Source organism: Arvicanthis niloticus, chromosome 15, assembly GCF_011762505.2.
Source record: "Arvicanthis niloticus isolate mArvNil1 chromosome 15, mArvNil1.pat.X, whole genome shotgun sequence".
Taxonomy (NCBI): domain Eukaryota; kingdom Metazoa; phylum Chordata; class Mammalia; order Rodentia; family Muridae; genus Arvicanthis; species Arvicanthis niloticus.
In genome coordinates, this window is record NC_047672.1 from 57,820,451 (window position 1) to 57,845,092 (window position 24,642).

General features: G+C 39.0%; 1 protein-coding gene across 5 annotated transcripts in view; it reads left to right on the forward strand.

The window, feature by feature from the left end:
* Akap9 (A-kinase anchoring protein 9) overlaps positions 1–24,642 on the forward strand; it is a 142,505-nt gene that overhangs the window by 60,631 nt on the left and 57,232 nt on the right. For 2 of the 5 annotated variants that reach the window (XM_076913077.1, XM_034519015.1), the window contains 6 exons: positions 7,221–7,559; positions 8,543–8,764; positions 9,779–9,919; positions 10,401–10,504; positions 13,437–13,642; positions 19,411–19,640. In XM_076913077.1, coding sequence (XP_076769192.1) covers positions 7,221–7,559; positions 8,543–8,764; positions 9,779–9,919; positions 10,401–10,504; positions 13,437–13,642; positions 19,411–19,640 — 1,242 coding nt within the window. Of the gene's footprint in view, positions 1–7,220; positions 7,560–8,542; positions 8,765–9,778; positions 9,920–10,400; positions 10,509–13,436; positions 13,643–19,410; positions 19,641–24,642 lie in introns of all 5 variants that reach the window. The other 3 variants (XM_076913076.1, XM_076913079.1, XM_076913078.1) reach the window with 3 other exon arrangements.

The window sequence follows — 24,642 nt, forward strand, 5'->3', positions numbered from 1 at the left end:
TATGTATGGTATCCTCTTTACCAGTTGGCCAAACATAGTGCCAGCTCTTTAAGAAATTTCTTGTGGGGTAAGAAATGATGTGCATGATGATATAATCACAGAGGTTCCATCATAGTGCTGCTTAAGATAGTATAATGGACCCATGCCAGGTACAGTGGTGTTCTGTAATTCCAGCCACGGAAGACTGAGGCAGGAGGATTACAGGTTCATGGCCAGCTTGGGCTGCATAGTAAGTCTGAGGTCTGCCTGGACTTCATAGCATTATTCCAAGAACCAAACAACAAAAAAGTGAAACCAAATTTTAAATATTTACCAATAGAGAATTGAATAAAAGAATATATATATAAATCTGTGTGATCAGATTTGGATATTATAATGAGATATATTTTTGACTCAAATATATTTACTATAGATAAGCTATAACCAAGCCATAAGTTAGAATAGGATCACATTTTTTGTGGTCATTTTATCTGTATTTGTTCAAATCTATCTGCAGTCAGAAAGAAAGAGCTTACAGAGTATTTACTAAAAGTTTATAGCAAATTTTCTTGGAAGAGAGAAATACTAAAACTTTATTATCTAGACTTTTTTTACTGAACACTTTTTGCTTTTAGAAATTTTTACTTTTTTAGATTTAGGAACTGCACCAAAAATATGTGGACAGTTCATTGTAGAGAGTTCATCTGTGACTTGATTCTAAGATTTTTTTTTTCTTAAAATCACGAGGCTAGGCTTTTTTTTTTTTTTATTGCAAATAGATTTTTTTCTCACATACTATATCTTGATTATAGTTTGTCCTCTCTACTCCTCCCCGTTTCTCCACACCTACCTACCCATCCAGCTCCATTTTTTTGTCTCATTAGAAAACAAACAGGCTTCTAAAGGATAATAATAAAATAAAATATAATAAAATATAATAAGATAAAAACAAAAACTAATTGATTGAAATTGGACAAAACTAACATCAGGAGGAAAAGAGCCCATGAGAAGCCACAGTAATTAGCGAGACCAACTTGTTCCCATACTCCAAAGTCCCATAAGAACACTGACCTGGAGGCCATAGTGCGTATGCAAAGGACCTGCTTCAGTCACTGTGAGTTCATGACTTAAAAGGGTTTTATTTTTCTGGTGTCCTCCATCCCCTTTGGCTTCTACACTCATTTATTTATTTATTTATTTATTACTTATTCACTTTACATCTCACTCACTGCCCCCTCCCAGTCACCCCTTCCTACAATCCTCCCCATCTCCCTCTGCTTCTCCTCTGGTCAGGTGGGTGCCCCCCTGGCTAGCCCCCTTTTATCCTGGCACTTAAAGTTTCTGCGAGACTAGGTGCTTTCTTTTCCACTAAGGCCAAACAAAGCAGCCCAGCTAGAACAACATATCCCACATACAAGCTACAGCTTTGGGCTGGAGAGATGGCTCAGTGGTTAAGAACACTGACTGTTCTACCAGAGGTCCTGAGTTCAATTCCCAGCAACCATCTGTAATGAGATCCAATGCACTCTTCTGGTGTGTGTCTAAAGACAGTGACAGTGTACTCATATACATAAAAATAAATAAATAGAATTAAAAAAAAAAACAAACCAAGCTACAGCTTTTAGGATAGCCCCCGTTCCAGTTGTTTGGGACCCACATTAAGGTCAAGCTGCACATGTGCTACATAGGAACTGGGAGGTCTGGGTCCAGCCTGTGTATGTTCTTTGGTTGGTGGTTCAGCCTGTGAGAACCCCAAAGGTTCAGGTTAGTTGACCTTGTTGGTCTTCCTATACAGTTCCTGTCCCCATGAGGGCCAGCAATCCTTCCTCCTATTCTTCTATAAGAGTCCTCAAACTCTATCCACTGTTTGGCTGTGGGTGTCTGCGTCTGTATGAGTCTGCTGGGTGAAGCCTCTCTCTCTCTCAGAGGACATCTTGCTCCTGTTTGCAAACATAACAGAGTATTATTAATAGTGTTAGGGATTGGTGCTTGCCCATGGAGTGGGTCTCAAGTTGGGCTTGTTATTAGTTAGTCATTCCCTCAGTCTCTGCTCCATCTCCCATGCCCGAGTTTCTTGTAGACAGGATACATTTTGGGTGGAAAGTTTTGTGGGAAGTGTGATGTCTTTATTGTTCCACTGGGGTTCATGCCTGGCTTTAGGAGATGGCCTCTTCAGGTTCTTAGCTGTGAGTCACAGCTAAGCTCACCCTCCTTGATTCTTGGTGGCCTTCCTTATTTCAGGTCTCTGCCTCCCATACCCCACCTGTCAGTTGCAGATTTCCATTCATTCTCATGGCCATCCAGTCATCTCTTCTGTCTCTCCTCACACCTGATCTTGAACCCCCATATTCCCCTCCTTATACCCCTCCCTTCCAATTTCCTCCCTCCATCTGCCTCTTAGGACTATTTTATTTCCTTTTCTAAATGAGATTCAAGCTTCCTTGCTTGGGCCTTCTTGTTTAGCTTCTTTGGGTCTATGGAGTGTAACATGATACCTGTATTTTATGGCTTATATCCACTTATAAGTGAGTACATACCATGCATGTCCTTTAGTGACCTCGTTCCCTCACTCAGGATGATATTCTCAAGTTCCTTCCATTTGCCTGCAAAATTCATGATGTCTTTGTTTTTAATAGCTGAATAGTATTCCATTGTGTAGATGTACCACATTCTCGTTATCCATTCTTCAGTTGAGGTATAGGTTGTTTCCAGTTTCTAGGTATTACTAATAAAGCTGCTATGAACATAGTTGAGCAAGTATCTTTGTGAGTTGTTGAAGCATCTTTTGGGTATGTGCCCAGGAGTGATATAGCTGGATCTTCAATGAAAATGAAGACACAACAAACTCAAATTTATGGGATACAATGAAAGCAGTCCTAAAAGGAAAGTTCATAGCACAAAGTGCTTCCTTAAAGAAATTAGAAATTTCTCATACCAGGAATTTAAGAGTACACCTGAAAGCTCTAGAAAAAAAGAAGCAAGCACATCAAATAGGAGTAGAAGACAGGAAATAATCAAAATCAGAGCTAAAATTAATCAGACATAAAGAAAACATTACAAAGAGTCAATGAAACCAAGAGCTGGTTCTTTGAGAAAATCAACAAGATACACAAACCCCAAATTAACTAAAAGACAGAGAGACAGTATCCAAATAAACAAAATTAGAAATGAAAAGGGAGACAACAGCTAACACTGAGGACATTCAAAGAATCATTAGGTCTTACTCCAAAAACTTGTACTTCACAAAACGGAGGATCTTAACAAAATGGAGGATTTTCTAGACAGATACTAAAGTTAAAATCAAAATCAGGGAAACTTTTTAAATAGATCCATAACTCTTAAAGAAATAGAAGCAGTCATTGAATGTCTCCTAATCAAAACCACCCAGGGCCAGATGTTTTTGGTGGAGAATTCTACCAGACTTTCATAGAAGAGCTAATTCCAATACTCCTTAAACTATTGCATAAGATAGACACAGAAGGAACACTGCCAAACTTATTCTGCGAGACCACAGTCTCCTTGCTCATAAACCACACAAAGAGGCAACAAAGAGAACTTCAGTCCAGTTTTGTTTATGAACATTGAAGTAAAAATACTCTTAAACCAAATACACTCAAACTAAATCCAGGAACACATCAAAGACATCATCCATCAAGATCAAGTAGGCTCATCTCAGGATTGCAAGGATGGTTCAGTATATGAAAATCCGTCAAAGTAATCTACCATACAAACCGAAAGAAAAAAAAATCACATGATTATCTCATTAGATGCTGAAAAAGCCTTTGATAAAAATCCAACACCCCTTTGTGTTAAAAGTATTAGAGAAATCAGGGGTACAGGGCACATACCTAAACATAATCAAAGTAATGTACAGCAAAGCAGTATGCAACATCAAATTAAATGGAGAGAAGCCTATAGCACTTCTACTAAAATCAGGGACAAGACACTGATACCCATGCTCTCCCTACCCAGTCATCAATATATTTCTTGAACTTCAACCCAAAGCAATAAGACAAGTAAAGGAGATTAAGTGGAAAGGAAGAAGTCAAAATATTGCCATATGTAGATGACATGATAGTATACATAAGCAACCCCAAATGTTCTACCAGAGAACTTCTATAACCGATAAACACCTTCAGTAAAGTGTCTGCATACAAAATTAACTCAAATCAGTAGCCCTCTTTTATAAAAATGATAAACAGATAGAGAAAGAAATTAGGGAAACAACACCTTACAATAGCCACAAATTATATAACTCTGACCCCAAGCAAGTGAAAGATCTGTATGACAAGAACTTCAAGTCCCTGAAGAAAGAAATTGTAGAAGATATCAGAAGATGGAAAAATCTCCCATGTTCATGAATCAGTAGATTAACATAGTGAAAATGTTCATCTTACCAAAAAAAAAGAAACAGTCTACAGATTCAATGCAATCCCCATCAGAATTTCAACACAACTTTTTATAGATCTTGAAAGAGCAATTCTTGACTTCATATAGAAAAACAAACAAAAAAACCAGGATAGTCAAAACAATCTTGAACAAGAAAAAAAAACTATGGGTCGAATCACCTTCCCTGACCAAGCTATACTACAGAGCAATGGTGATTTAAAAAAAAAAAAATGCATGGATTGGCACAGAAACAGACAGGTTGATCAATCGAATCAAATTGAAGACACAAGAATATACCTACACACCTATGAACAGATGATTTTTGATAATGGAGCCAAAACCATACAATGGAAAAATGAAAACATCTTTAACAAATGGTGTTGCACTAACTAGATATCTACATGTAAAAGAATGAAAATAGGTCCATACTTATCACCCTGCACAAAACTCATGTCCCAGTGGATTAAGGACCTCAACATAATACTGAATACTTTAAATCTCGTAGAAGAGAAAGCTGGAAATAACCTGAACTCATTGGAACCTGAGACAAATTCCTAAATAGAGCACCAATGGCTCAGACTCTAAGGCCAACAATTTATCAGTGAGACCTCATGAAACTACAAAGCTTTGGTGTAAGGCAAAGGACACTGTCAACAGGACAATTGGGCAGCTCACAGATTTGGAAAGGATCTTCACCAACCCTATATCTGACAGAGAGTTAATATATAAAATTTACAAAGAACTCAAGAAGTTAAGACACCAACAATCCAAATAACCCAATAAAAATGGCATACAGATCTAAACAATTCTCAACAGAACAATCTCTAATGGTCAAGAAGCACTTAAAGAAATATTCAAAGTCTTTAGTTATCAGAGAAATGCAAATCAAAACAGCTCTGAGGTTCTATCTTAAACCCATCAGAATGGCTAAGATTAAAAAAAAAAACAAAAACTCAAGAGATAGCATATGCTGGCAAGAATGTGTAACAAGGGGAACAGTTCTCCATTGCTGGTGGGAGTGCAAACTTACACAACCACTTTGAAAATAAGTTTGGTGGTTTCTCTGAAAACTAGGAATAGTTCTACCTCATTCTGTCCTCTCTGGCAGAGTTCCTTGACCTCTGTGGGGAGGGATTTTCTTTTCCTTTTTTTATTGGATATTTTCTTTATTTATGTTTCAAATGTTATCCCCTTCCTTGTCCCTCCCCCCCCCCCGAAACTCCCTATGCCATCCCCCCCCCCCCGTCCCCTGCATCTATGAAGGTGTTCCCCCACCCACCCACTTCTGCCTCCCTGCCCTCGAATTTCCCTACACTGGGGCATTGAACCTTCACAGGATCAAATGCCTCTCCTCCCTTTGATGTCCGACAAGGCTATCCTCTGCTACATATGTGGCTGGAGCCATGGGTTCTTCCATATGGTTGGATGTTTAGTCCCTGGGAGTTCTGGGGGGAGGGGTCTGGTTGTTTGATGTTATTGTTGTTCCTATGGGGTTGCAAATCCCTTCAGCTCCTTCAGTCCTTTGCTGACTCCTCCATTAGGGACCCCACTGGGGACCCTGTGCTCTGTCCAATGGTTAGCTGCGAGCATCTGCCTCTGTATTTATCAGGCTTTGACAGAGCCTCTCAGGAGACATCTATATCAAGCTTCTGTCACACCAGTCAGAATGGCTAAGATCAAAAACTCAGGTGTTAGCAGATGCTGGTGAGGATGTGGAGAAAGAGGAACACTCCTCTATTGTTGGTGGGATTGCAAGCTGGTACAACCATTCTGGAAATCAGTCTGGCAGTTCCTCAGAAAAATGGACATAGCATTACCTGAGGACTCAGCTATACTACTTCTGGGCATACACCCAAATGATTCTCCAGCATATAACAAGGACGTATGCTCTACTATGTGCATAGCAGCCTTATTTATAATAGCCAGAAGCTAGAAAGAACCCAGATGTCCTTCAGCAGAGTAATGGATACAGAAAATGTGGTACATTTACACAATGGAGTATTACTCAGGTATTAAAAACAATGAATTCATGAAATTCTTAGGTAAATGGATGGAACTAGAAAATATCATCCTGAGTGAGGTAATCCAATCACAAAAGAACACACATGGTATGCACTCACTGATATGTGGATATTAGCCCAAAAGCTCACAATACCTAAGACACAACACACAGACCACATGAAGCTCAAGAAGAAGGAAGACCAAACTGTGGGGGCTTGGGTCCTTCTTAGAAAGGGGAACAAAATACTCATGGGAGCAAATACAGAGACGAAGTGTGGAGCAGAGGCTGAAGGAAAGGCCATCCAAAGACTGTGCCACCTGGGCATCCATCTCCTGTACAGACACCAAACACAGACACTATTGTGGATGCCAAGAAGTGCATGCTGATAGGAGCTTGATATAGCTGTCTCCTTAGGGGAGGGATTTGATGGAGACATCTGTTTAGGACTGAGTGTTCCAAAATTTCTCATTCTTTGTGTAAGATTGTCCTGGGGGGTCTCTGTATTTGTTCCCACCTGCTGCAGGAGGAAGCTTCTCTGGTGATGGCTGAGCAGGGCACTGATAGTGAGTGTAGCACAATATCTAGGGGTCATTTTATTGCTGCAGGTCATGTTTATGGGTATATTTTTGCTATTGGTTTGTTGTTGTTATTATTGTTGTTGTTTTTAGAACAGTAGTATTTAGTTTTACCCAAGTCCCTAGGTTATGTAGTCTTAGGTTCTTGGTCACCCAATCAGTGTTGGGTATGGGTTGACTACAGGCTTTTTAAGATATATATAGTCTTAAGTATTAATTTCCTTGTTCAATTCCAGCTGCTGGTTAAGAATTGTTTGTTTGTTTTATTCATTTAGGTCATCGTATCAATGAGTATAGCATTTGCTCAACAGACTGAACTCTCTAGACTATCTGAGGGGAAAGAAAACGCTATCCAGTCAGAACAAGCACACGCTCTGTGTTCTCAAAATGACATCACAGCACAATGTCAAGTTGGTCTTCAGACTCTTGAGGCAACGGACAAGAATTTTAAAGAAGAATTTAAACCGCTTAGCAAAGAGTTAGGAGAATACAGTAAAGCAGTTCCTCTGTCTAGTCATGATAATCCTGATGATGTACTAGAGTCAGAAGAGCATGGACTGACTATTTCAGAAGAAATATTTTCCAAAGATGAAACATTTATAGTGAGAAAATCTGTAAGTATGACTCCTGGGGATTTTTTTTAAAAAGCAAAAAATTTGTAAAAACAAAAAAATGGTTTCTTCACTATGAGTACATTATCAAAAGTGTTGCTTAAGAAAGAAGCCAATATCAGGTCAGCTCATTTACATATGCCTCACTTTGTAGTTTATCAATGATAAAGCACATAGTTAAATGACAGTAATGCTAATTAAAGAAAACAAAGTCTGTTTGCTTTACAGACATTGTACATACCAGTGAGGTGGGTCAGTGGCTCAGACTCCTGTCCCAACGCCTGACCCCCAGAGTTCAGTCCGAGACTCAAGTGATGGATGGAGACATCTGACTTCCTCTCGTTGTCCTCTGACACACACGCACACACGTGCACGCACACACGCATGCGCACACATGCACACACACACATGCTCATGCACACGCACACACGCATGCATGCACGCACACGCACACACACATGCTTGCACACACACACACACATGCGCACACACACACATACACATGCTCACACACACACGCACACAGAGTTGTGTGTATACCCATGTACAGACATTAATTAATTAAATAAGGATGCAATAAAAGCATTGTATTGAATGTTTAATCAATAAAATCCTGTAAGTTACAATTGTCTTAACTTTGTTTCAGTTAAAGATTATCCTGTGATTTAGCAAAGTCTATGACTGAAAGATTTGTCCAGTTAAGTACAAGAACATATAGGAAATCGCCACTTACTTAAAACAATAATTTAATGCATTTTACTCTTTAGCTTTTAAGTCTCTTTTTCTTTATGTACTCACAAATAAAATTATTTCCTCAACAGTTAGCTATCTTTAATAGATGGAAATGGATGGGCTTTATTTAATAATGAAAAAAAATTAGGAGCCCTGTGGGTGTAATAGAATTGCTTTCACATTCTATGAAGATATCAATAGTGGTACATTTTCACAATTCATGTGTGGTCAAACTTTTTGTTTTTCTGATAAAGATCCATGATGAGGTGTTGGTGTCAAATATGGATGCTTCCAGACAGCTCGTCTTAAATGAACAGTTGGAGGATATGCGGCAAGAACTTGTACGGCAGTATGAAGAGCATCAGCAGGCGACGGAAATGTTGAGGCAGGCCCATATGCAACAGATGGAGAGGCAACGAGAAGACCAGGAGCAGCTGCAAGAGGAGATCAGGAGGCTCAATGAGCAGTTAACTCAGGTTGGCATACAGAAGCCCTTCTCCCCCCATCTAAAATAACAGTGTTCTTTATGTAACTTTGTAACCTTTTTTAAAACTTAAAATTTATTTTGCCGGATCTGAAAATGGTTACAGATTAGAGACACGCCATCTGCAGTTTTAGAACCTGAGGGCAAACCCGATCCAGATTCATAGTGTTCATCGTCATGACGTCATGTATGCAGTTTCCCTTCTGGACTGGAGAGTACAATGGGAATCATTGCACTGACACATAGTAGCAGAAGATGCACACAGAGGCGCTGCTCAGCTAGACCGCCTGTGCTGCGGTGCCTGCACTTGTAGTTCTCTCAGTCCATAGGCAGGCTCACCTCTGAGCCCACCAGCTAGCAGCTCACAGGTTTACTCCCACTATCTTTAATCACCTTGGGAATCAAAGTTGGAAATCTGGGGTGGCACGTTTCTTTTCATTGATTTGAGAAATGCAAATTTATATAATATTCTTAACCCTTTCCCAACTAAATTTACACTTTCTTTGGTATTTGGGAGCTATATTCTTACTGGTTGCTATATAAAATATACTTGCAAAATCATTGCAGAAAAGCTCATCTGAAAACTCTAAATTTAATTTGGAATACTAAAAGGAAAAATAGAGAATTCTTGACTTGGGTTCCTTCAGATATAAAATAATGGCAAATTTGGGGTTGGAGCATACATTAGGGATCATTGGAGAATTCAGTTTTGCTTTTCTTCATTGTATTTTGTGAATTCAGACTTCTGAATTTTCAATGCAAATTTGACGTAAGAGTATTAATTAAACTGTACAAATTCCTGAATTTTATACATTTAATTAACTTTTTTCTACAGTTTCAAATTTTGCATTGAATTTTATATATGCCTTTTAACCCCTTATAATGGGATCTGAATCACAGTTTGCAAAACGGCCTGTGCTCTCCTCGGGTTAAAAGAAATCTGCCGAATGTTTCTGTTTTCTTCTATCGCCAACAGTATTCTCTCACGACCTTTTTTCTTCTTTAGAAATCCTCCATAGATACTGAGCACGTGGTTTCAGAGAGAGAAAGGGTTCTGTTAGAGGAGCTGGAAGCACTAAAGCAGCTGTCTCTAGCTGGAAGAAAGGAACTGTGTTCTGAGCTGCGTGACAGCAGTGTGCAAACGCAGGTAGTGTGGACTTTGGCTCACCCAGGCGCATGGCTCCACAGCGCAGTAGGATTTGTTTGTCTTCCTTGTCGTGTGTGATAGCATTTTCTAGGGGCTGAGCGTCATGTGTTTGTGATTGCTCCCATGGAAGGTAGGTGGAGTAGGAATGCCATGCATTCTGCTGGTAATGTGATCTGGTGGAGTACCAGCAACTGCCGCTCCACCGTGCAGCAGCCTAACAGATTTCACTGTCACAGTAGACAGCATGCATTCCTTTGAACCCATTCCATGTTTTTCATCTGTGCATCAGAATGTTTTATCTTTTCTTGATAATGCTAATCTCTTGATAACACGGAGTTAAACATTATTTCAAGCAGTGTCTACATCATGCTCAAAGGTTTCTGTTTCATCTCATACCACTATAGAAGTGTGACTTGCCGTTTCTAAGATGACGGGTTTTCTCTTTGTCTTGTCCTCTCTGCCTTTGCACCAACTTACACAGGATGGAAATGACGATCAAGAAGTTGAGGAACAGACATTAAAAGACAAGACATTGGAGAGAAAACCTGAAGACGTGCCTCTCGATATAAACCTGTCCAATGAAAGGTATAAAGTGTGTACTTGTTCAGCAGAGGCTAAAACACTGTAATGTTCTGTAATGATGTCAGAGATTTATCTTGTACTTTTGTACTTTGTCTTAAAAGTAGTACGATGTATGAAATATGACCATATAGGTAATAGTATTGAAGGATTGACTTTTTTTTTTATCATTACTTAGACTACTTTTTAAAAATCTTTTGCATGCACTTCAGTTTGTATTAGATGTTGATCTTGACTCTCTTCAGTTGTTGTTGAATATTGGGCTTTTCTTAATTAACTTTATTTTTCATAATGCTATTTTGTGTTCTAAAATCATTTCTATTAGTGAGTTTTATGTCTGTGTCTTATTTTTTTCATTAACTTTAAGACATTCATTTAGTATTAGGTATTTCAAGAAAATGATATGGTGAATACTTTACATTTAGTTTCTTTTTGCATTAGCTGTATAACACATAAGAACCTTTAATCCATATTCAAGTTTTATAGAGGAGTAAATTAAACACCCAATGGCAATAGAACTGTTCCTTACTTGGACATCACAGAGATTATATGAAAATGTTTAACACTATGAGAATAGATAGCCAATGTTAACTTAAAGGCTATTTAGAAAGGCAGTGTTTTGCATTTTATTTTGTTCAAATGAACATCATTTCTTTAATTTAAAATTAGAACTAGTATCTACTAACAATTTCTGTGACTGTCACCCTTCTGTGTCCTCCTGATCTCCTTCCTGAGCTCACATGAAGGAATTTGGCTCGAAGATTTTGGCTTCTCTAGTGGCTCATTAGTGTGCAACAGTCAGTGTGGAACTCAAACAAGAAAGACAGTCTATGAAAATTAGACCTATCATGGCAATATAAAATAAACTGGTTCATTTGTTTATTTGTTTATATAAAATGAACTTTACAAAATAAAATTTTCACTATAATATTTATATTTTATAAATCATGTATTTAGTTTTTAGAATTTTTTATGGTGAGTTTGATAGAGTGAGGATTCATCCTTGTTTTAAACCATTATATAAGTTTAATGAACTTTTAAAGTAAAAATTATTTAATATTCTTTTAATCATGGGATTTTACACTTGAACAAATTTTAAGTATAAGTTAAGAAAGTAAAAGCCTTTACTTCTGTTACTTGGTCTTATTTTTAATATTCTTAATTATGTAAGTAGATAACTTGATCTAGATACAAAAATAGAAGCCTGTCTTTTGCTTGACAACTACTAAAGGAAAACAACTCCATTTATTACCGAATCCTAAAATAGGTAGATCATGTGCCTGGGAAGGCAGCAGACAGCGGGCAGCTTGGGCTTAGGAATATTCTCCTGCAGTGTAAAGTTGAGAGACAAAGCTCTCGTAAGCCAAGGAACCTCCACCACAGAAGTCTGCCCTCTGTCTATATTTATTAAGTATAAAGTTTGCTGATCTACCACTTCTGATGAATTAAGCAATTAAGATTCAGGAGGTTATCTTTCAATCATCATTTATGAAAATACACTTTGACACAGTTTTAAAGGGCTCATATTACAGTAAAAATAAACTTTATGAAAACACTTGATCCAGGATAATCCTCATTTTTTTCTCATTTAAAAATAGGTATATTACGAGTAAGATAGAGGATGAAAGGAAATCTAGAGAATGGCCATTTTACTGATTGGGACTGCAGAGATGACACAGTGGTTGAGAGTACTGACCACTACTGCAGAGGACCTGGGTTCAGTTCTCAGAACCCACCATTAGAAGCTCACAGCAGCCTGTACCTGTAGTCCCAGGGGATCCAATGTCATCTTCTAGAGACCTCCTGCACATATGTGCCACACACAAACTCACACAGGCACATCCCTATACACATAAATAAAAATAAATATATAAATTTACCTTAATTCTAATGATTATGTCTGAATGCTAAGACATTTCAGAAGAGAGTTAACCAGTCACCTCATTTAAAGTAAATAAATAAGAAATCAAGTGAATCAATAGATTAATGACTCTTTTATTGTTTTAAAAAGAAAGACATAATTTATTTCTGTTTCGTTGAAAAATTTTCTCTCTTCATTTGGCCGAAATGAGTGTGATGTGTCAAACTAGATCTAGTTTTGTCTCTAAAGTAAATAAACAATTGTAAAGGCCTGTGACACTTGCTTTGGTGTTATCAGGCTGAAATGTCACTGTTGGTCTTTTAAAACAGAACTGTGCCTATTTGACTTGTTTAGATTTTGGCATTGCATTCGTTGTTAGAAGTTGTAAAGTCAGTGCCACATTTTCATTGTGGGCTTTTAGAATCTTACTTTTAAAGTATGTTGTCTGAGACACTTAAGGATGAAATACAGAATACCTGTATGAGTAACCGTAAAAAGTATTAGCAGCTCAATACTTTACATATGCTTGGATCTACCACACTCTAACTTTGTTTTTTTTAATTTAATCATTAGCTGAGAACCTTAGTGACTTGATTTCTTTTGGGTCAATAAAATGCATGCCTAAAAAATTATAAGCTACATAGAGCTGACAGAAGACCACAGTTACTTTTATAAGTTTTAAAATAAGTAAAAACTAGAAGCACTTCATTGTAGTATGATTATAGATTATTTTAATAGGATTAAATATTTTTCAGTTATAAAGCATTCTTTTTCTTTCTTCTTCTCTTCCCCTTTTCCTTCCTTCTCCTTCTCTTTTTCTTCCTCCTCTTCCTCTTCTTCCTCCTCTTCTTTGTTTTGGTTTTTTGAGATGGGGTTCTCTGTGTAGCCTTGGCTGTTCTGAAACTCGCTCTGTAAACCAAGCTGGCTAAACTTTGCCTGCCCCTGCCTCCTGAATGCTGGGATTAAAAGTGCACCACTACCACCTGCTTCTTTCTATAAAGCAGACTGACATAATAGCCGTGTGTTTTGTTTATTTTTTAATTAAACATTTTAGCAAATGATTCTTTTTCTGTACAGGTTCGCTCTTAAAAAAGCCAATAATAGACTTCTGAAGATCTTGTTAGACGTTGTGACGACAACATCTGCTGCTGAAGAAACAATCGGCCGCCATGTTCTTGGGATTCTGGACCGATCCAGTAAAGGTCAGCCAGCTACCAGCCTGCTTTGGAGATCAGAAGCAGAGGCATCTGCTACAACGTGTGTACAAGAAGAGTGTGCAAGAGGTAATAGTTCTGTCTGCTTTTGAAATAATTCCCGTCTTCAGCATAGGCTCAGTTCAGGGCACTCCCAGGTTATACAAATGTACATGAGGGAAAATACTGAGCTTTTCTGGACTGTCATACACAGTGTCGCACATTAATGGACTGTCACACACAATGACCATGAAGCTGTTTTTCTTAACCAACATTACTGTATAACATTTGCAAATGGATGCCTCAGGGCTGTCATCATACATACCCAGGGTTACTACACTGCCTGTTTTCCTTGTCTTCTGATAAAAAAATAATTCTGAGTCACTGCTCAGGACTCACAATCATGTGTAAACTAAAAAAAGGTTAAAATGAAGACATTTTAGGACTCTAGCACCACTTGGAAAGGTTAAAACAAGTTTCTATAAACCCTATGTTTGTTTTATCTTTGGGCTATCCTCTGTTAGCTCCATTCTGCTTTTTAAAAAGTGTGAAGTGTAGCAGACTGTGTCTTGTCTGCATTTGAGACTAAGTTTTGACTTTCTTTCGCTGCTTCCCGTGGCTTTGTGCTGTCACCTTGCTTGTGGTGTCTGAAATCCTGGAATAGAAGGTTAAATCTAGTTTGCTTCTATCCTCACTAAGCCTTCTCCCCAATGAGAGGCAGGTCCCCCAGAGTGTTGCTTTGTAACTTTGGAGAACATTCAGCTTGCTGAGCTTCCTGTGGAGAAACAAGAAAATAGCCAATTATAGATGGGTTGCTTAATTGCAGGTTGACTAGCAGTGTGTTTCTTACCTCAGAGGAAAGCTTGGTTTAAAATTTTAAATAAAATTAACTTAAAAACACCTCAGTTGAGTCTAAAGATAATCTCTAAAATGCTTTTAGTAAAATAAGAATTGAAATAATAATGATTTTTAAGCTTTCTTGGTCGATTGACTTTTCAGACCAGCTTTCCTCCTGCACAAGCCCTAGACATAGGTTGTTCACTATGTGTGGATCCCGATGTGTGGAGAACAAGATCATACGTGAAACATGTAAAAACGTTTAATCGAACAAATAAAACAATGAGCTGGTTTTACTTAGCCATCTAGGGAGTACTGTTCTTCTAGTAAAGCTGATTCCATATTGATTTCTACAGTCAGAAACTCCCTGAGGAAACGGCCTGTAAACTACAGACCCACTCCGGTCAGCAGTTGCCATGGATACTGCAGTACTCAGCAAGCAGCAGCAAGATCACTTCCCAAACAGTGTGCGAAAGTTACAAAGAGAAATTGCAGTTTCACTCAGCACAGAAGACTGTGCAGGTGTTTATTGACTTTGAGAAGGTAGACCTGGAAGGACATATGATCCTTTAAGGTTCTTCTCTTTTAAATTACATTGAAAACTGTCAGTGTAGGAGAAGTGTGTATGTCCATTAAAATAACCTAGCAGTCGTTTCTTTTTGACAAGTGTCCCAGCTGAGTTCTATAGCATGTCCTGAGCGTCAGAAACTTAACGGAACTTTGTCTGCCCTGCCCCTACTCTGTGGTAATTCAACTTACGATTAACAGGAAGCACCAGAATTCCCACAAGGCAAGATGGAAACATAACTGATACTTTGCTTTAAAACGCTTTATATGTGTCTTACATAAGTCCTCAGAATATTATTTAACTGGTCTCCAGGGGAAGTCAAGTCCACAGACAAGTACCGTGTCATTTCAGAGATGATTGTGCTAGCATTGGCATCACTGCCTGTGGACTCTCTAGCTAACATTGGATGTGTTTAGCAGTGTGGTTGGTCTTGCTAATAATTTCATGTAGCCATCAGTATTACTAAGGAGCTCTCACAGATCCAGTTTTTATTTTTAAGTATATATTGAATTAAAACAATTCATGATTTTAAAATGTTGAATTTGTCATAAACCCCAATTACTTACTTGTTTTACAGTATTAGTAATGTGCTCTGTATGTTAGAATTTACTCTAGAATTTTCTCATATTTCTGGATGGAAGCATTAATGTCTCATTTGATATAACAACAATTAAATTTTGATCTGATTACAGAGTGACTTTTACTCTTCGGTTTTATATATGGCTTTTTTTTTTTTTTTTTTTTTGTAGCCACACATGTGGCCTATTTTCAGTCTTCAAGTCTGAACTTGTTTAGATTTTAAACAGGTATGAACTTGCTAACACTTGAAAAAATAAATAATTGACTCATTAATATTTGCTTCCTTGTGAGAATAATCTTGTTATGAAGCTGAAAGCCAGGGCTAAGCTAATGTGGACTCACTTGAGTCTGAGAGAGTGGTCCGTCACTTGACGAAATGGTTCCCAGGGCTGTGTTGTAAGTGTCCTTTACCCTTGAAATGTCTTAGAGGACGGTCCCCTCTGCTGGGAAGCCAGGAGTGAATGTCTGTCTACCACGGCTACCTTTGGCACAGCTCTGTGCTGTATATCAGTAGTAGCCAATGATAATGAGGAAGCACTGATTCTTTCCAGATTCAGCCTGGTGTTGAAGACATTTAATAACTCACACGTTTGCCTCCTTCCTTCCTCGTTTGTTTATTTGGAGATGGTTGTGCTTTGCGTACCAGACTAGCCTTGAACGCAGTATGTGGCCCAGACAAAGAGAATTTAGGCAAGGTCGCCCCTCTATGCCTGGACTATTACACAGAGGAGACCCTGCCTAAAACCTAAAATCAAACCAGGAAACAAAAGCTAATGGGTGTGGGCTAAGTTTTTGAATTAGCTGTTCCAGAAACACTGGAATGCCATGACTGTTGCACTGTGTTTTGTTTTACATGGCCTCTGTGCTTCATGCTTGGGCTTTGCTCCCATGTGTTTTCAGTATCTTCAGTCTTTTTCTCATCAATTGCTCCTGTACACAAGTCCTGCTGCAGTCTTCATATTGCTTAAGGTGTGTGTGTTTTTTTTTTTTTTTAACGTGTTGGTTTTTCTCAGCTTTGCCCTCCAGAGTAAGCATTAGCACACTGAGAGAGAGAGAGAGAGTTGACTAATTCAGGTGTTCTTATCAACCTTAGTGCTGGTTCTGAAGTAACATTACTGTCCTCCACTGAACTGGGAAGCCCATACCATCTTCTCAGTGCTGCTCACGGGAAACTGAAGTTTATCCTTTTAAAATGCTCTGTTTATGACTTTTTAAAATGGATTTTTTGTTAGCTTATATTTATGAGACTCCTTTTCTTTCTCAGTAAATGTTGTCTTTACCCCAAATGTATACACTTCAAGTATTTCAACTCTCACATTAATAAAAGATTTAAAAGTTACAGTCCCAAACTTAAACATTGTCTGTGGGTGTACACATCCTGTTTATTCTTGAGTAATTTCTGTGCCCACAGCACAGACTCGTTTTGATCTGGTCATATGTTTCTTCACAGTTGCTTTCAGTAAGGATGACCTGAAGCCCAGAGGCATTGCTTAGTTCTCTGCCTGCCTTGCCTGTTTGCCTTTGCACGTAGTTGTGTCCAGCTTGTGTCCTTTCCCCTCGTCTTGTCTTCATCCTTTCCACATCATAGTTTATCATGCCTCACTGGGTAATTGAAATAGCCTTTAAACCAGCCTATTCGTTTTTATGTATTTTTAAAATTTGCTTCTGGTATATAGATTCACTATTATCCTTCTATTTAAAATATGATTGACCTTTTTTAACCTTTAGCAAAACCTCCAAAGTTTCAACAAAACCTAGGACAGTTAACAGTTTATATCCACATACCTTCCAGTCACCTTCTTTTAACTGTTGTCCTGCTTCACCCCATATGTCTCCACACATTCTTGTTAGTGTTTCTACCATATCAGACTGTTCTCTTTACCTCAGATTTATCATATTCTTCAGACCTATGAAAAGAAAAGTGTCACTAGAATGGATTCAGTTCCCCAGATAAAGATATCACAGAGAGTATTTTTGTTTCCTAAGCGCTTGCTCCCATAGCATCTACAAAATGATCATCGATTTCCTAGACTGCTTCATTTGATTTAGCAAATGCTATATATCCATTGGACTGGACCATTTGGGATACATTGTATACCGTTTTGAATCCCAAGATCATCTTGAACTTTTCAAGTATTTGTCCCACTGTCCCATTGTCATGGTATTTGGTTTTAAATACATAGTATAATATAAAGATAAAACAGTACTAGTAGTGCATTTTTTAATGTGGAGAATAAAATGCAAATTAAAAATTATATTAGCTGCTATGCCAATGATTAGAATTATATAAAGTTATATCTAAGAGCAAATATTTGAGGGCTGGAGAGATGGTTTGGCTATTAGAACTCCTGCTGTTCCTGCAGAGGACCTGGTTTTGGTTCCTAGCATCTACACCAGTGCTCAACTTTGTATAGGCACACACGTTACACATATATACAATGCAAGCGAACAGTCATATGTATACAGTCATTTAACAAAAACCGCGGATGTTTAAAATCGTGCCCTAGAACACACTCTCATATTCTGCCAGCAGTGATCTTGTTCAGTAGAGGTGATTAGTGGAAATGCTAAGACAAGCTGCATCTGATTTTATGGCTCTAGCATGCTGTCCTGGACGAGTGTGATATTAGGTGTCAGTGATAAGTACTCATGTCTTGGCTTTAGGACAGCAAGACTTCAGAGTAGCAGTTCTTAACCTGTGGGTCCTGACTCCTTTGGGGGGACTCTTTCACAGGGGTCATGTATCAGATATTCTGCATATCATATATTTACAGTATCAGTAATAACAGTGGCAAAGTTACAGCTATAGAGTAGCAATGAAAATAATCTTATGGTTGGGGGTCACTATAACATGAGGAACTGTTCAAGGGTTGTAGCATTATGAAGGTTGAGAACCACTGCCTTATAGGAAATGAAGTTTATCTTCTGCCTTGGTAAGCTTACTGATCCTTACATTAAAATATATATATATATATATATCTGTGAATAGTAGATTAGTCTATACTTTTTTGCCATCATACTACTGCAAACATGGCACATAATGAAATTATCTTAGTGCATTTCAGTGAGCCACCAAATCAAATCAGTCACTTCTGAATAGGCTCAAGAGTTAGAAGGTCTGGTCTTAAATAAATGTAAACTCCTGCTCTCTTCTTTAGTAGCGAACCTGGAGTGTTCCACTGCATAGGAAGATGGGGTGTGGGGTGATGGCGGTGGACAGCGTGTGCTTCTCTAGAACTGGAAATCAAAACGGGGAGTCTTCCTCAGTCACTCTCCACCTTACTCTTGGAGACAAGGTCTCTCGTTGAACCTGTAGTATCACCATTTTGGCTAGACTGGCTGTCCGGCATGCCCCCAGGTCCTCCTGTCTTTACTCCTTTGTCCTTTCCCCAGCCAAGTATGACGGTGCTTACGTGTTCCTGTGGCAAGCACTAGACCTCCCCAGTCAGTTCCCCTGCATCTTGTCATCTTGTTTACGTGTTTGCCTTATTGCACTGGGAACCAGATCTTGTTACTTAGGAGTCCTCATCATGTTCCAGACACCACTTGACACTCTTTTCTTAGCCAGCTATTCTATGCTGTAAGTGTGGGGTAGTACAGGGTGTATACACTACAGCTCCAGAGTTGATCCCTTGCACCAAAAAATCATTTTCCCGTCAAAGGAAAGATTCAGAGTAACCCAAGTTTCTGCACAGCACTGCCCTTTTGTATCTATCTTGCTATCTAATCCTCTTGCTTTGCATATTCACTCTGTTGTTACTTAAAGACCTTGAAATTGTAATGATTCAAGTTTTAGTGTGACTTGGTATCTTCAGTTTCTTAATGTTGTAACTTTAAATGATTAATTTATGCCTCTAACTTACTACTGTTCTAGCTATGGATGGGTCCATACCCTCCTATCCTGGAACTGCCATAGCAACACACGACAGCATTTGGTCAAAAGTCACCGAGGAAGGAGCAGAGCTGTCACAGCGGCTTGCGAGGAGTGGTTTTGCTGGGCCTGTAATAGATCCTGAAAATGAAGAACTTACACTGAACATCAGCTCTCGGCTACAAGCAGCAGTTGGAAAACTCCTAGAAGCCATAAGTGAAACCAACAGTCAGGTAACCTCTTGTCTTGTGGTAGTCTCTGCGGAGGCTAATGCAGACTTCCTGCTCGGCCCTGGATGATTTAATGACTCTCTCCATTATCCCACAGATAATAGATGCCACAGGCCAGGCTTCCTCTTAATAATTGATTGTGTTCAAGTTGGGTCTAGCAAAACAGACCAGTGATTCCTTCTATTTGACCAGGCCTGGCCATCTTAATGAGACCCTGCCTTTAAAAAATGGTGTGAAAAAGGTCCAGGAAAATAACTCAGAGGTCAAGTGCTTACAGGGCTTGTGAGAGTGCACTCCCCAGTCCTGAAACTAAGTATACAAGCACACAAATAAATGCAGGTTCTATTTTAATCAGACACTGTATGCTTTTCAGTTGGTAAAGGGTGATGTGTTCTGTTAATGGAGTCTTTCAGTTCTAAATTTCATGGTTACTTTAACAGTCAGGTTATCTAGACTATTGTTAGTTTTTTTTTTTTTTTTTTTTTTTTTTTTCAAACAGATTTTTAACTCTACCATTATATGAAATGTTCTGTAAATTCTACACATTCATATTCATTGATTGAATTCTAGAAAGTCTTTAATTTCTTTATTTCTTCCTTGGCCCCAGTGGCCATTCAGTAGAGAGTTGTTTAGTTTTCATGAGTTTATAGGCTTTCTGTTGTTGAAAACTAGCTTTAATCCATGGCTGTCCGTTTGGATACAGCTTCACAACTGAGTGTATGGTCAATTTTGGAGAAAGTTCTGGAGGTGCTGTACAGAAGGCATTTTTTTGTGTGTGTGTTTGGGTGAAAGGTTCTGGAGATACCTGTTCTGTACATTTGGGTCATAATATCTGTTAGCGTCATTATTTCTGTTTAGTTTTTTTCTTTTTCTAGGTGACTTGTCCATTGGTAACAGTGGGGTATTGAAGTCCCCCACCATTAATGTGTGAGTTTCAATGTGTCATTTAAACCTTAATAATGTTTCCTTTACAAATATGGGTGCCCTTGTATTTGGGGTGTAGATGTTCAGAATGTAGATGGCATCTTGATGGAGTTTTCCCTTGATGGGCATCGAGTATCCTTCCTCATCTCTTTTGATTAATTTAGGTTGAAAAATCTATTTCGTTAGATATTAAAGTGGCTATACCAGCTTGCTTCTTGGCTCCGTCTGTTTGGCAAACCATTTTTCCAACCCTTTACCCTGAGATAATGTCTATCTTTGATGTTGGGGTGTGTTTCTTAGATGCAACAGAATGATGGCTCCTGTTTTCACATCCATTCTATTGGCCTGTCTTTTTATTGAGTAATTGAGGCTATTGATATTGTGAGATATCAATGACCAATGATTGTTATTCCTATTATATGGTGGTGGTTGTTGGTGGTGGTAGGGTATATCTTGAATAGTTTTATTCTTTCCTGTACTTGTTTGTTTGTTTTTTTTCTCTGGCTTTCTTGGGGTTTTATTCATTTCTTCCCATTGTCTATTTGTGTTTTTCTGGGATTTCTTTAACAGATTTATTCATTTCCTCTGTAAGGACCTCTGTCATTTTCCTAGCATTGGTTTCAATGTCATTTTCTTGAGCTTCAGCTATGTTGGAATATTCAGCGGTTGCTGTAGTAGGATAGCTGGGCTAATAGTGTTTGTAAAAATCTAAATATTTATCCGTTTCCAGTTGCAGGACATTTGGTACACATCACATTGGTGATCCCACCTTACACCAAAACCCAGGGTGATTTTTTTTTTATCACCATCCAAACAGCTAAAGAGAAAATGGCACCAATAAAAGCCAGCTTTACTTGTGTTACTCATTTAACAAGGCAGTAAGTTATATTTAGGATCAAAGAGTTTGATCTTTAGCCAAAGTTCAGGAGACTTTAACTTAAGAATTGACATCCTAAATGCTGTGTCATAATGTGAAATTCTGTAGTTAAGAAAATAGACATTTTTTACACAGATACATTTTTAATGTTTTTAGTCTTCAAGTGAGCTAAAGGCCTGGTATGGGTTTCCCTTCAGAGGCGCATGCATAAGCCACTTCGCAGACTCCCCCTGTCGCCTGGATGAGTTCATAAGTTAAAGTGGTTGCTTTTCAGCACTGTTAAGCTTGAATTCATATGGATTATAATCATCCTATGTTCGGTGGATATTGTACAGTATGGTTTTACACTGAATTGCCATGTCATCTTGATTCTTTTGTTTTGCTTATTGCTACCATGTTAATGTTTAACTTGGGTAACATGTACTTTGTTATTAAACTTCTTTATTTTTCAAATTTAATAGTGGTGTTTTTGTACTAATTTGGTTTTGGTTAAGCTTCTCCTTCTCGTCTCTTCCCCGTCTTTGTTCAGACATAGTTCTGGAATCTCTCTTTCCAACTCCATAGCCTGTGCACACTGTCATTCCAAGAGCAGAACTCTTAATACATTTTTTTCTTGACCATTCTTAAATATTTTTGACTTGGATATTTTGACTGTCACTCACATTATAAATTTTGCGTGAGGTTGATATAAAGTCTGGTCTGCCTGGTTAGTGCAGTATGTATTGTGTGTTTTGACAGCCACTGTAGAAAGGGGTGAGTAATTCACAAGTGGTCAGTAGTACCCACAGGCTGCTTGTTTAATGGACGGCCATAGCCATGCCTCCTCATGATTGTCTCCCCTCAACAGCCAAGAGTGTGAATCTGCCTGAAGCACTCAGCTCCCCAGGCCAAGTCCACAGCTCAGAACAGTCGTCTGTGTAAGAGATGGGCGTGGGAGGTGCAGCAGAGCCTGACCACAGCATGGTCGGGATCGTTCTCATTTTATTTCTCATATTATTTATTGTTGAAATGCTAGGCCAGTGCTATGTTGCTTCGCAGTGGCTGCATTGTCTTATTTTAAATACCTTTAAACAGATATCAGCCTTGTGAGCACAGCTGTCACTCTGGCAGAGACACCCCAGAGCAGTGGCACCACAGCCCCTAGTGAGCGGGCTGCACATGCTCAGTTGGCCCAAGCCCTCCAAGCTTGAGAGCCAGCAGCCTGTGCTCTATTGGGTCTTCTAGGTGATTGTGATGCATGCTGAAGTTAAAGGCCCACTGACCTAGAGACTGTTTGTCTAGTGCCACATTGTTCTCCTTAATTCCCAAGTACCCTTATTTTCTATATAACATTTTGAAGTAACTGTTGGGATCCACTGTAAGCAGTTGTAGAACTGAGGTCTTTCGTGGGTGAATTCTACTTTTAATGCAGTGTGAATACAGGCCTTGTGCAGGTTTCTTCTCAACTGAACTTAGTTCATCTTACTAACTGTGGGTGAGAATGTCATCAGTAGTAACTGAATTACTTGGCACCTGGTGAATGCATGTAACAGTGAGTTAAGTGCACAGAGTAAGCTCTCTGCAGAGTAGGTGGAGCTGGTGTTCCTTTGCTGTCCCATCCGTCTTTTCTCCTCCGCACTGGAGTAGTTCCCTTTGATCTTGTTGTCTTGCACTTATTAAAACAAATTCTGAAATAGAATGGGCAGACAGTGGCGTGGTGTCTTTCTGCTTGCACTTAAAGAGAAATGCAGGCCATTAGTTCTCTTCAGGAAACCTGAACCTAGTGGAGAGAGCAGACTTGGGTGTCTGGGTGCTCGATACTGGGCATGAGTCATTCACCTCCCCTCATTGTTTGAGTACCTACTTCATACAGTTACTCTTCTGGATCTTGGATATGAATACAAACAAAATGGAAAAATTCCCATTTTCAAGGGCTTATTTAACATGGTGGCCAGTAATAAATAAAATGGTGTTATATCAGATAACTGCTGAGGCATAACATGAAGTAGAGCATGGTGGGAAATGGAGCACTTTATATAAAGGATGGGCTTTTGTGATAACATAATAAGCAAACACATTAAGGAAGTGAGGGCTAGAGGGGTAGTCAGAGCATGTGCTGCCCTCCCACGGTGCCCTCCTCTGGGAACCCGGCACACTAGCGGTGCAGAAATGCATGGAGGCAAACATGTATGCATAAAATAGTAACATGAGCGAGAGCATCAGGCGGGTTAATGGCAAGTTTCCATAGAGAAACAGGTATGAAGGCCATGTGGTGTGGCTGACAAAGAGACCAGTGTATCTGGGACAAAGTGTGAAGGAAGTGTGGAAAAGGTTTGGAGTGGTGCAGAAGCCAGATCATAGAGAACGCTGTTAATTGTTTATGAGGTGTGGAGTCACTGAGAGCTTTTAATCTTTCATTTAAGAACAACCTTAGACCCATAGAAAGGCTGCGCAAGTACTGCTGTTGTCCTGTACCAAGCAGTACAGTGCACTCATGTACACACACACACACACACACACACACACACATACACAGGGCATACTCCCTCTATGACTGTCAAGTTATGAAATTACACAAGGATAATTCTAACCAAACACAAACCATTTGAGTCAAATGACAAATCTTATGCTAGTGATGATACATATTCCTCCATTAGCCTCACAAGTCACGGATTCAGACCGGAGGCACACCTTCATCTTCAATGCACCTTCTCCAGTGGATTCTACCAACTTTTGTTAGATTCCTAAACACTGCACATCAGTCCCCACCTGCCAGAGCTTGGCCTCTGTCATTTCTCAGCTGGAATGCTCTGAGTTTCCCGTGTTTCCACATTTGGTACCTCTTGCCTCACCAGCCTCCTGCCCATCCATCCATCATACTACTGTTTCAGGAACAGCTCTAGAACAGACATTTGATACCATTTTCCTGCTAAAATATCTGACTACTCATACACACACACACACACACACACACACACACACACACGCCCTCGAACAAACAATTCAGTTAGTGCTGCTCATATACACATGGGTGTGGGACTATCCATTGGAACATGATCAGCTTACCAGAGGCCACACCCCTAAAGAAAACTGACTTTCCCTTTAGCAGCCATAAACTGTGAGTAGGTCCTCAGCTACGGATGTCATCTCACATGCCCCTCCTCATCCCTGATAGACTCCATTTGTAATTTTTTTTCATTTGGTGTCTTCCTATGGTGATTAGTT